The 13,518-nt window shown below is 53.2% G+C and overlaps 1 protein-coding gene across 1 annotated transcript; it reads left to right on the forward strand.

Annotated features, from left to right (window-relative positions):
* Positions 1-6,352: 6,352 nt before the first annotated feature.
* Positions 6,353-6,700, forward strand: LOC149407622 (uncharacterized). The gene has a single exon (XM_089621083.1). It carries the CDS (start codon positions 6,353-6,355, stop codon positions 6,698-6,700), a length of 348 nt encoding a protein of 115 aa, XP_089477209.1.
* The last annotated feature ends 6,818 nt before the right edge of the window (positions 6,701-13,518 follow it).

Below are 13,518 nucleotides of genomic sequence, written 5' to 3' on the forward strand. Positions count from 1 at the left end.
ACACACCCCTGGAAATGAAGCGTGCGCGCATAGCTATCCATGCCCCGCACCAAGCATTCTGCGTGCCGCGCCGTGCAGACTGCTCGCCGCGCCATACCATGCTCACACCGCGCGCGCTGCGCTCCTCTTCTTGGCGGAGCGCGCTCTCTAGTCCCACATGGACGAAGTACAGGCCTCTTAAGGCCCTTCAACTACTATAAATACCCCCTCTCATTGAGGGGAAACCCATCTCATTCATTCCCTTGGAAACTCACTCTTCTATCTGCTTCTTTGGATACCATCTTTGACCTGAAGCACCCTCAGCAAGATTTCTCGCTCTCAGAGATTCTGAGACGCTCTCGAGGACTCCCAAGCGTCGCTTCTTCTGATCGAGCGTTTAATCTAGAGCCCAAGCGTGCTCCCAAGATTTTCCACTGAAAATCTCCTGCGTGTCTAACACACTAGACGCGTCCACCATTTTTGACAGAAAATTGCCTACGCGTCCACCATTTTCGACAGAAAATTGCCTACGTGTCCTGTACACCCCCCCCAACAAGGAACTCTTTACTTAGAGTCTCCAACGCCTCCAAATAAGAGAAAACACACATTCTCTCCCGAGTCACTCGATCCCAGTCGTCGAGGACTCCTCCGTGCTCGGCCTCCTCTGTCGAGCACATCGTTCAGGCTCCGCGCCTGATACAGCGTTACATACCCCTTCAACTACGTTCTGACTTGATTCCTATTCACAAGGGCACAATCACTCCCCCGATTCACCCCTTCTCTCCTCTAAAAAACCCTCCGACTGGAGGAAACCCAACTCGAGACTTTCGAGTTCACACTTTTGGCTCAGGTGCGGCCACTTGGTCCGACCTTGGATCGAACCGACCGAAGATTTTAATAGTTGTTCATTTTCGTGCGACAATATTTTGGCGCTAGAAGGAGGGGTACTTCTCGACCTATACAGCCCGAAAACCCTTCTATCCATCTTTTTCTTTTCTTCTGAAATCTCGATTTTCTCGGACTCGAGAAAAGATTAGTAATCAACCACCCATATGTTCTGAGGGTGTTAACAACCCCGATAACGCTGCTGGGACAAAAAAATATTTCTTGCGCTCCCGAGCGCATGGTGATGAAGAGTCGCTCCCTGAAGAGAGCTCGACCAGCTCACCATCTCCATCTCCAGATAGCAGGGACGACCGCATCATGGAGTTGGAGGAGAATATCCGCCTAATAAAGTCGAAGAATGCAAGGTACCACAGGCAGACTGGCTGCGAAATAACCTATGCATAACACGGTGATCTCCAACAGGGATCCCAAGAACCTTAATGAGGAAAGTCGCGACCGCGATCTAGATTACGAGGGCGCTAATGATTCGGACGATATCGAGGCTCCTCTCACAAAGGACGGGGAACTCCCCGCTGTGAATGAAGCCGGTCCTTTGGATCCTTCACCCAAGACGGGGAATACAAATGCGGCCTTGCAGGAGGGGAACTCCCGACGTTCGGCCCATGACCGACTTGGTCAGAGGAAGAATGTTGTGGAAAGTCAGGGCACACGAAGAGCGCGCCGTCTTAGACGAAGCCTGCACCTCCGTGCGGCAAGCCCAGATCTTACAGACATCTTACTACCCAACGCAACGAGCGTGATGATGACTTAAAAGAGCGACTAAGCTCTCGGCGAAACATCCCCCCGGCAGCCCCGACTAACGGGAACCGCCGCACAGGTCAAGGGTCCAATGAGAAGCGGCAGGTGACTCTTCGCGAACATGGAGTTACTCCGACTACCGGTCTCGATGTGGTCACTGTGATCCATAATCTTCGAAATGAAGTACGAGATCTCCGAGAATATGGAGTAGGCGGAAGCGCCTATGGGGTCGTTGGGGAGAATTCCTTGCCTTTCACGGCTTAGATATTGGCCGAGGTATGCACGGGAAATTTCAAACTCCCGAGCCTCGCTCCATACCATGGGAAAGCGGATCCCGCTTACCATATCCAGCACTATGAAACTTGGATGACGATGCAGGGTGTCGCTCTCGGTGCCATGTGCCAAGCTTTTAGTCTTACCCTCGTCGGAATCGGCTTCGAGTGGTTCAAGAACTTAAGGCCGGGAAGCATCCCATCTTTCAAATACCTGAAGGACATGTTCCTAGCATGCTTCGCTACATCTATGGTCCAAAAGAAGACCAAGATGTACCTATGGTCAATCAGCCAAGAGAGTGGCGAGTCTCTTAGATGATACCTTGCCCGAATCAATGAAGAATCGAACAAGGTCGACCGCTTTGACGACAATGACGTAATCGCCGCCATCATTGAAGGCATGCGCACAAGTGACTTCCTCAAGTCCGTCATCGGCCATGTCCCTTCTACCATGACCGAGTTAATGACTCGAGCGAAGACATTCATGGGAATCGAAGATTACCTCGACGACTGCAAGAGCAACAATCAAAGCACTCGTTGTCGAGATGAACCTAGCCACGAGCAAGGCGACTCCCGCAAAAGACGAAATAATGGGAGTCAGGCTTCCAATACCCAACCCCCCGTGCCTTAGAATCCGCCACTTGCGGAAGACTTTAAGGGTTATTCATCGTTCACACCTTTGAACACAACCCCGAATCGAATCTTGTCTTTTGCTCGTGACAAGTTCACTACCCCGGCTCCAATGAAAAAAGATCCCGCGGCAGGAAGCCCTTATCCAAGACAGGAAGCTGAAGGAATACGTCCTCAGAATGATCGGGACGACCGCGGCAGGCGGAGAACGCACGCGGCAGGAAAGGAAAGGTCCGGCGATGGAGAACCGGAGAGCTCGCAAATGCACGTTGTGGGCTCAATCATGGGCGGACCGGAGTTTGGAGACTCAAGCACGCAAAGGAAAAAATACGTGCGGGAAGTTTCGCAAGGGAAAATAGCACACCATATCAACCACACGTACGAGGCTTCGCCTCCGACCCCATTCGAGTCCATGTTCTTCATTAACCAGGAAGCGGTGCGGGTGCTCCACCCGTACAATGACGCGATAGTCATCTCGGCCCCTGTCGCTAACAATCTTGTCCGAAGGATCCTGATTGACAAGGGCAGCTCTGCAGACATCATCTTCAAATCGGCTTTGGACAAGATGAAACTGACCAGACTGAGGTCGACCCCAATCTCAACCCCACTACTCGGCTTCTCCGAGGAAAGGGTCATGACGGAGGGCAACATCGACCTCCCGGTTACCTTCAGGACACCTGGGGGGATCGAGGTCACCTACATCATGTTATTCCTGGTTGTGGACCAGCCGTCAGCATACAACATCATCATATGTCGTCCAACTCTCAATTGGCTGAACGCCATAACTTCCACCTACCACCTGATGATGAAATTCCCAACCGAAAAGGGAATCGCCATAATGTTGGGAGACCAATCAATGGAAAGAATGTGCTACATCCAAGGTGTGGATGGAAAGGGGAAGGGGAAGATGGTGAGCACCGTCTTCCAACTCGGAGACAAATTCCCGTGCAAGATCGAGGAAGGAGGCACCCTTGGGGAATTAGACCAAAGGGACGATGTCGAGCGTTAGAAGGTGGATACACCGGATGACCTCGTTCCCGTCGTGTTGGACGCTGCCAAGCCTGACCAAGTAGTCAAGATAGACGCCCAGCTCCCGTCCGAGATCCAACTCCAACTCGCAGCCTTCCTCTGTGAGTTCAAAGACGTCTTCGCGTGGACACACGCAGACATGCCAGAAATCGACCCCGAGATAACGGTCCACCGCCTCAATGACGACAAAAGGGTGACCGAACGCGTCCAACCGAGATGGGTTTTCAGCGGAGAGAGATACCAGGCCATTGGTGAAGAATTCAACAAGCTTCTCGCCGCTAACTTCATTAGGGAGGCGGAACACCCCAAGTGGGTGTCCAATGTCGCCATGGTAAAGAAGCCGAACAGGAAGTGGCGGATCTGCATCGATTACAAAGATCTCAACAAGGCCTGCCCGAAGGATAGCTTTCCTCTCCCAAGAATCGAGCAACTCGTGGATGCCACGGCGAGCCATGAACTGCTAAGCTTCATGGACGCCTATTCGGGATACAATCAGATCCGCATACACGAACTGGATCAAATCAAGACCACCTTCGTTACGAACCGCGGACTCTACTGCTACAAGGTCATGCCTTTTGGCCTAAAAAACGAGGGTGGGACGTATCAAAGGTTGGTCAATCGAATGTTCGCCAACCAAATTGGAAAGACAATGGAGATCTACATGGACGACATGTTAGTCAAAAGTCTCAAAGCCCACGACCATGTTCGAGACCTTAGGGAGATGTTCGCAATCCTGCGGCATTACAAGATGAAACTCAATCCCAACAAGTGCGCTTTCGGGGTTGAGTCTGGAAAATTCCTGGGCTACATGGTGAGCCTCCGTGGGATCGAAGCTCATCCCGAGAAAATTAAGGCGATCTTGGAAATGAGGTCGCCGTAAAGAGTTAAAGAAGTGCAGAGTTTGACGGGAAGATTCGCCGCCCCGACGCGATTCGTTTCCAAGGCCACCGACAGGTGCCAACCATTCTTTAAGGAATTGAAAAAAACCGACGGGTTCGTGTGGACGAAGGAGTGCGAGGAGGCATTCCATGAAATGAAGGCGTACTTCAGCTCCCCTACATTCCTTGCAAAGCCGAAAGACGGCGAGACCTTGTATGTCTACCTCGCGGTTTCGGACATGGCCGTGAGCGCTGTTCTAGTACACGAGGAAAACAAGGTCCAATGGCCGGTTTATTACGTTAGCAAGGCACTCCTTGACGCCGAGACTCGATAACCGGGAATCGAGAGATTGTCCCTCGCCCTTCTCATGAGCGTGAGAAAATTGCGCCCTTACTTCCAAGCGCATCCGATCGTGGTTTGCACGGGACATCCCATCAAGAAGGCTCTACAAAAAGGGACCTCGTCGCGAATGGCTATATGGTCCCAAGAGTTGGTAGAGTACGGGGTCGAGTTTCAACCGAGAACCGCTATCAAAGGCCAGGCCCTCGCCGACTTTGTGGCAGAGTTCACCAGCACGCCCTTAACGGATAAAGACAACGAAGACGAGGAAGACAAGGAGAATGACCACGATGGGTCGTCGAAGAAAAGTACAAGTGACCCGATAGGGCCAGTCTGGGACTTGCACATAGATGGAGCATCGAATGCCCGGGGGCTGGCGCCGGCGTCATACTCACAAACCCCGAAAGGGAAAAATTGAGGTATGTCATACGATTCGAGTTCAAGGCCTCCAACAGCGAGGCGGAGTACGAGGCTCTGATTGTTGGCTTGGAGTTGGCAAATAAGCTAGAAGTCCAGAACCTGCGCATCTATTGCGACTCACAACTAATTGTGAATCAGGTGAAGGGTGACTTTGCAGCCAAGGAGCCGCACATGGTCGCATATCTGTCAAAGACTCAGAAGAACCTGGAGGCCCTGTCATGGTTTGAGATAGTCTAGGTTCCCCGAGAGGCGAACTTAAAGCCGACGCCCTGGCGCGCCTTGCATCTGGGATAGACGAAGATGGAGAGGGCAGCGTTCCGATAGAAGTGCTAACTTGGCCCTACATCTCGAGAAGCGACGTAGGGGTGGTCAACGTAGTTCCACCCCCCTCATGGATGACGCCACTTGTGGAGTACCTCAAGCGAGGAGTCGTCCCCGAAAATAAGGAAGAAGCCAGAAAGCTAAAAAGCTTGGCGCCGAAGTACATGATGAGGGGGGACAACCTGTTCAAAAGAGGGTACGCTATGCCCCTCCTCTGATGCTTAACCGAGGTCAAGGCAAAGAAAGCGCTCCGTGAGATACACGAGGGGTTGTGTGGGAACCACGCCGCCGGACAGTCTTTGGCCCTGAAGCTGCTAAGGCTCGGGTACTTTTGGCCGACCTTGAAAAAGGACTCTTATGAGTGGGCCAAAAGATGTGACAAATTCCAAAGATTTGCCCATATCCCACGCCAGGCGCCGGCCCAGCTATGCCCGATCGTTGTACCTCGACCCTTCGCAAAGTGGGGAATCGACCTCATTGGTGAGCTGCCTACGACCCCGAGACAATACAAACACGCAATCGTGGCTATCGATTATTTCACAAAATAGGTAGAGGCAGAACCCTTGGCAAAGATCACGGAGGAAAACACGACTAATTTCATCTGGAAAAACATTGTCTGTTGCTTCGGGATCCCCGCGTCGATCGTGATTGACAACGGAAAGCAATTCGACAACGTACGCGTCCGCGACATATGCGAACTGTTGGGCATGAGCAAGACCTTCTCCTCCCCTCTTCATCCTCAGGCCAACGGCCAAGTCGAGGCGGTCAACAAGACAATCAAGGAAAACCTAAAGAAGAAGCTGGAAGAAAGAAAGTGGGCGTGGGCCGAGGAGCTCCCCATGGTCTTGTGGGCATATCTGACGACCGTGCGGAACGCAACTAGCGAAACCCCTTTCGCACTTGCATTCGGCATCGAGGCCGTAGTACCCATCGAGACCAAGCTCTCGACCTTTTGCATCGAAGAATTCGAGGAAACCGCCAACAACGAAGCAATAAGGCTCGAGCTGGACCTCATTGACGAGAAGAGGGCGGACACACTTACTCGCCTCGCTGCACTAAAGAGAAAGGTCGAAAAGTACTACAACTCCAAGGTCAAGCTTCGGAAGTTCGCCGACGCGAGCCTCGTCCTCCGAAGGGTGTTCCAAAACACCAAGGTGCAGGGGGCGGGAGTCCTAGGTCCCACTTAGGAAGGCCAGTATCGTGTGCGCCAAGCCATCCATGGCGGCACGTACGAGCTTGAGAACCTGGAAGGACTCGTATTCATGCATCCATGGAACGCCGAGCATCTGAGGTAATATTACCAATAGAAGCTTGTTCCCGATTCTTTATGCTCGTTTGTTTTCATTTTATTTCCGATTTTGTTGAGAGACAATTTCAAGTTTAAATAAGGCCAATGGCCTGGGAATGTAATTTTAATCTATTTTGACATAGTAATGGGATTACATTTCGCCTCAAAACCTTTGTCGCACATTATTATAATTTCTAGTCTCCTCTACGAGTACACAAGAAACTCGGGGGGCTAACAGGTACATATCTTTTTCGCACGACGCTCTCGCACGATTCGATGCCTCGCACGCCGAAAGGTAGCAAGATGTCAAAAGGTCGCGTCCGCGCAACGGACCGCTGATCCTTTTTCGCGCGACGCTCTCACACGATTCGACGCCTCGCACGCCGAAAGGTAGCGAGATGTCAACAGGTCACGTCCGCGCACCGGACCGCTGATCCTTAGGCGGCAGTCAAAACCCAAAACGTAATACGCATACCGACAGGTACCGCGCTCGATGGGAACTGCGCTTGCCTCATGCCCGTCCCGGCACATAACACGCACGCCGACAGGTAGCGTACACGTTGGAAAATAAGCACGGTAGCCATCCAGCTCGCGCACCGATAGGCAGCGAGTCGCGAATGGATTTCAAAGGCTCACACCTGCCGGACGAAACTGGTCTAGCCAGCGTCCACGGGAAACCTCGCCACTAAGTATGGCGTTAAGCCGTGCAAACTGGTTACGCTAGACATAGTAAACCAAGGGTCGTAAGACACGCACTAGCCGGATTACACGAATCGATTACGCTAAGCATAGTAAATCGAGAAAATAAGACGCACAATAGACCGGGAAAAGATTTAACAGAAACAAACAATGTTGCGGAAAAAACCCAACGAAAGAAAAAGAAAATACGACAAATATTCGTAAGGAAGATAAGACAAGCGCTAAACAAATGCGCGGGAAATCAAAACAAAACCGACTACTCGGAACCAAAGTCGATCTGCTCCTCATCAATCTCGGGCGGAGGGACGCCCGACCCGTCGGTGGCCTCTCCGTCAGGTGGGCAGTTCGTCGACTGAGCAGCCTCTGCAGGAACCTGGGGACGAGGGTCGTCCACCTGTGGCACGTCATCCAAGGGAGGAAACATGCCATCGAAGAAAGAAAAGGTGGTCCCGCAATACGCGTTCTCCTTTGCGGTCGCATCACGGACCCGTACGGCCGACGTGTAACGAGCCTCCTCTAGGGCGATGTCCCAGTCATCCTCTAAGTCCGTCTTAGCCCGCACGGCGTCGTCCTTCTCTTCAATGAGGGCTTGCATCTCCACCATCAGGGAGTCTCTTTCCCTCTTCTCCTTGACGCGAGAAATCTAGCTCGCCGGCTTGCATCTTCAGTTCCTCGTCTCGGCCCGAAAGTGACGCTTGGAGTTTCCTCGTCTCCCCTAGAAACGTGTCGGCCGACTGTTCTGCCTTCTCCCGAGACGCTTGCTCAGCCGCTCGCAATGACCTCTCGGTGGCCAGCTCCGCGCCTAGATGAGACACCTCCTCGCGAGTCCGCTTCGACTCGTCCTCGAGCGCTTTAAACTCATGGGCAGTCCGGACCCCCGCTAGAGCGGCGGCATGATCGGCCGCCGCGCTCTCCATGTCCCGGAGAATGCGGTCGCCTCGCTCTTGATGTGCAAGCATCTGCAAAAGAGGGGTGCGCGTGCGCAATCGAGATAAGTATCATGGCTATGTATGAGTCAAATAGCAGATCGTACCTTCCGAGCATCGCTGATCCCGTTCTGGAAATATTCGATGTCGCTTGTCGTTAGAAGACCTTTGAAATCTCTCAGGGGGGCTTCGTTGATTCCTTGGGAGCATTGGCCCCTCAGCTCCACCGCTTCCGCTAGGAGCATCGAGTTCATGCCGTCTGGCGCCACCGACGTATGAGCGCGCTTATGACTTAAGGGCGAACTAAGAGAGACCGACGACGTCGGTCGCGTGTTCGAAGAGATCACCTCATTCCTCGCCCGCACCGGCGATCCCCCGCGACGAGCCTCAACTCAAGAGTGGGCCGCGGCCACAGCTTTGGCAGTAGGTTGCATCCTCGGCACATGCGCATGCGAACGATCTCGAGCCATAGTATCTGTTACAAAGAGCGTCAATCAATTAGAACGAGATAACAAGCGTAAGTGATAAAAGTACTGCGATAGCAAAAAAATTAATATATGTGGTTAGTACCCCCCGCGTCGGGGATGGGAGCAGAGGAACCTCCCGCCTCAGACTCGAGGCCCTCCATGACCTACGCACTGAGGACCGGGCATCGTGGCATGTCATCGCCGGGAATGAACCACCCGGTCGTCGCCATTAGGTCCAGGGATTCAACGAGCGATCCTTGCAGCCTCGAATCTGGGACCGCCCTGATTACCGTTTCAAGCTCGGAGCCCTTAATATCGCATACATGTGAGAAGTCGGCCGCGGGACCGAACGCAAGGGGCGCCACCCCGAAGGCAGACTCAGACACCCACACCTAAGGATATCGGTGCTTCGAAGTGACCTTCATGATGATGGCGAGGCGCTTTCGGTGTGCCACTAGATAGGAACCCGGTTTCCCGGGCACCCCGCGAACAACCATGAGGTTCTGGATGTCGTCTACAGTGACGGCTCTCTTCTTCGCTCGATAGAGCATCATGTGGCATGATGCGACCACCCGGTAGAAAAAAGGGGACATCTGCGAAGCATGTACCTTCAATCGAACCAACAAGTCCTGAATCACAGGCTGGAAAGGGAGTTGCAACCCTTCGTGAAGGCTCGCTTCGTGGACTGCAGCGTACCCCTTTCGCAGGTGAGTAGGAAGGTCGTCGGGCAGCGGCCTCAAGATCGATATCGAATCTGGGATGCAATAGCGCTTTCTCAGACTCATAAAGTTAGCGAGCGAAAACGAGCTTGGGACGTCGACACCTGAACAATCAATGTCGCCGCGAATCGCTGAATCTCCGACCGGAAAGGCTAGAGCTCGCGCTTCCTCGCGCGCGGTCAGTGAAAGCATCATGGTCGGCGTGGCGTGGCGGCCAGACGAATCGCCCGAGCGCTCGGCATCGGGAACGCTCCTCGAGCAAGATGAGACCCCCTGACGATCGCTCGATCGAGTCGGCCGGCTCCCCGCGCGCACCCGCGGTACGGCAAGGCCCGCCTACCCCACGTCAGACCTGCGAGATCACCCGTATGCGCGTCCGGCCCCTGGTCGGCCGGGCTCCCAACTTCGGGCCGGCCCGGCCCTTGACCGTTCAAGCTCTTCCCTATGCGCGCGTACGGCCCAATGGCCCGGCCCAGTTTTCGGCCGACAGGGTCATTCCCACTCAAGCCCGGCCCGAGCGGGCCCTCACCCTCCTCGCGTGCGTCTGGCCCAATGGCCCAGCCCAGTTCTCGACTGGCTGGGTCCTTCACACTCGGGCCCGACCCGAACGGCCCCACGCCCTCCTGGCGCGCGCCCAGCCCAACGGCCCGGCCCGGTTCTCGGCCGGCTGGGTTTGCAACGCGCAGGCCCGGCCCACTCGGGCCTATGGTTTGCTCGGGTGACAAGCAGGCCGCCACCCCCTGGCCGGCCCGCCTCCTGCCTGGCACCTCCTCATCGGCGCGCGCCCTCTCCGGCGCGGCCACACCCGGGCCGCTCGCGTCGCTGGCACGGCCGACAGACGGTGAGCGCGCTCCACCCAGGACGTCCACGGGCAGCCAAACACCCCATCCCGGCCGGGGGGGGGGGTGGGGGTCTCTCCCGACACCAGCAGCGACCCGCGCGGCACCGCCCAAGGCTGGCGCGTCTCCCGAAGACGCCCTCGCCAGGGTTGTGCAACCCGCCGGCGTCCTCTTAGTCGGCCCAGCCTGCGCGCACGACGTCCCCGGCATGCCTATCGCCCAGGCAGGTCCCGCGCCGGTCGGTCTGGCCCTCCTCGGCGCCAAGCACGGTCGGGCCGGTATCCCTCTGGCGGCACGGGCCGTCTCCAACACGCGCGGCCCCTTCCTCGCCAGCCAACCATGCTTCAATCGAAGAAAAATCGTCCCCGACCATCTCTATCTTGTTCGTGTTTGATGAGGACGAGTATGGTACGTTGTAGGCAGTTGAGGGGGATGAAAATTGGACCAAAAAACCGTCCAAGTCCACGTGTTGATCCCCGAGTAGAGGAAAAAGATCATCCTCAATGGCCCCACACCCTGAGAGGTGGTTGGTAGGCTCCATAGGCACGTGCAACGAGACGAAAAGATGTGGAAAATAGAGCGGCCAAAGAAAAAATAATAATTAAAAGCGATCGGGACATACCTTTTGACGATGGGTTGCTCCGCTGGGCCAACGACAACGGAGACCTTGAGTTTACCACACGAGTTACACTCGATGATAAACTTCGGGGGCTAATGTTACCTGCCAGTCCCAACCCGGTGAGACGATGACGACCGCGATACCAGCCAACCTTGGGTCTTCCTTCGGTGCACGGCCGGCCCTAGGCCGTCACCTAGCCAATGGCCGGCCCAGGGCCGTCACTTGGCTGATGTTCGGCCCTGGTTAGTCGCTCAGCCAGCCCTGGGCCGTCGCTCTGCCAATGGCAGCCCAGGGTCGTCACTCGGCCGATGGCCGGCCCTGGGAAGTCACTCAGTCGGCCCTGGGCCGTCACTCAGCCAATGGCCGGCCCAGGGCCGTCACTTGGTCGATGGCCGGCCCTGGGCCGTCACTCAGCCAATGGCCGACCTAGGGCCATCACTCGGCCATTGGTCGGCCCTGGATCGTCGCTCGGCCGGCCCTGGGCCGTCACTCGGCCAATGGCCAGCCCATGGTCGTCACTTGGCCATTGGCCGGCCCTGGATCGACGCTCGGCTGGCCCAGGGCCGTCACTCGGCCAAGGGGCCTTCAAAACGTCCCTCGGTCACCTATAAATATAAGGCTCGACCCCTCGAGACAGGTAATCCGAAATTGAGTACCGAAACGCTGCTGAACTCATAACTCACTCGTTTCTCTCAAGCTTCGGCTCTCTAAACACCTAACCTCTTTTACCCACCTCAATCCTACTAATGTTGACCGTCAGAGAGGTAAACAGAGGTACCCCATTTGTTTTCCCTTTGTAGTTCACACATTCTTTCCCTCTTTTCAGGTGTTTGGACGAGGCAAGCATCTTCAACAGCTAAGGGACGACTTGAGATACCAAGTCCGACACGCTCGAGCCAAAGCCAAATCACTTGGTCCGGCCTTGGATCTAACCGTTTTAGGCTCCTAAATAGTTGTCCAAAAACGAGCGACAACATAACGGTGTATGAGGCGCGGAGCCTAGGGAGTGTGCTCGACAGAGGAGACGGATCACGGAGTAGATCTCGACGACGTCTCTGGACTCTAGGATCGAATTACTCGGGAGAGAATGTGTGTTTTCTCTCTTTTGGAGACGTAGGAGATTCTCAGTGGAGATTTCCGGGCGCGTTTGGACGCGTTGGGAGTTCTTTAACGACTTGAAGCCGAGTCCGGTGAGGGTAAGACTAACAGCTTGGCACATGGCACCGGAAACGACACCCTGCATCTTCATCCAGGTTTCATAGTGCTGGATATGGTAAGGAGGATCCACTTTCCCATCGTATGGAGCGAGGTTTGGGAGTTTGAAATTTCCCGTGCATACCTCGGCCAATATATGGACCGTGAAAGGCGAGGAATTCTCCTCGATGACCCCATAGGTGTTGGAATAGATCTAGGATTAAGAATAATTTATCGCTTCTTGTAAGCGACTAAAACATGTAAAACGATTTTACTACCTAGACAAAGTGCATGAACATGTAATCTAAAATAAAACTATAATGAGTTTTCACTTGGTACCAACCTCGCTTGAAGCTTGAGCGTTGAGAAGCTTGTGGATTGGTTGAATCTCTTGTCTCCCCACTTAGCTTGTCTCCTTCGTGTCTTCTTGAATCCGAGTAACCACGATAGTTTCTACCACTAGAGTCTTCAAGTTTGGAAAAGATTTAGTGATTGGACACTATTAAACACAATTACCTAAGAACTATTCTTAGAGCCAAAGAGCTAATACAAAATGCTAGGTCTAATGAGGACCTAGGTGCCAAAACAAAAGAGCAAGAAGAAAAGAGGGAGAGAGGGTACGCGGCCAAACAAGGGAGAGAAAGGCTCACCAAAACTTGTTTTAACATTATGAATGAGGTGTGGTATTTATAGGAGAATGAATTGCCTTGAAACAATGCAAAAGATGCAATTTCCTCTTTTCTATTATGGCTGAATATCACATATTCATGAGCACAATATTTGTTTCCCATTCCTATCATAGTAATACCAAGGCTGGAAATTTGTTTCCCTTTTTCTCTCTTTCGACGTGTAACTCAATAGCCATGTGCTATAATTTTGTTTCATCTTTTCTTTTTTGGCAAGTATCTTCATACATCAATGCACAAAATAATTTCCCTCTTTCTTTGATGGAAGCCACGAAAATTATCATCTAGAACATGCTTCTAGATGTTTCTTTATTTGTTAAAGACAATACAAGAAAAGCCCATGTAGAATTTTCACATAAAATTCCATAAAATGAAATTCGATCCTCAAGGCCCAAATCCAATCTTGGCCATGTAAATTACTTCACATTGTCATCATATGACAATGTCCAAAATCGTATTTTGACATTTATACCATCTTATGTCCAAATAGACAAAATTTCCTTTTAGACAATCTTTGTAAAATTCGTCTAGTTCAACACTTGAACTTGTTTTGATTTAGCTACTAGTT

The sequence above is a fragment of the Urtica dioica genome, chromosome 1 (assembly GCF_054948205.1).
Source record: "Urtica dioica subsp. dioica isolate 48M chromosome 1, U.dioica_male_clone48M_v1_H2, whole genome shotgun sequence".
Taxonomy (NCBI): Eukaryota; Viridiplantae; Streptophyta; class Magnoliopsida; order Rosales; family Urticaceae; genus Urtica; species Urtica dioica.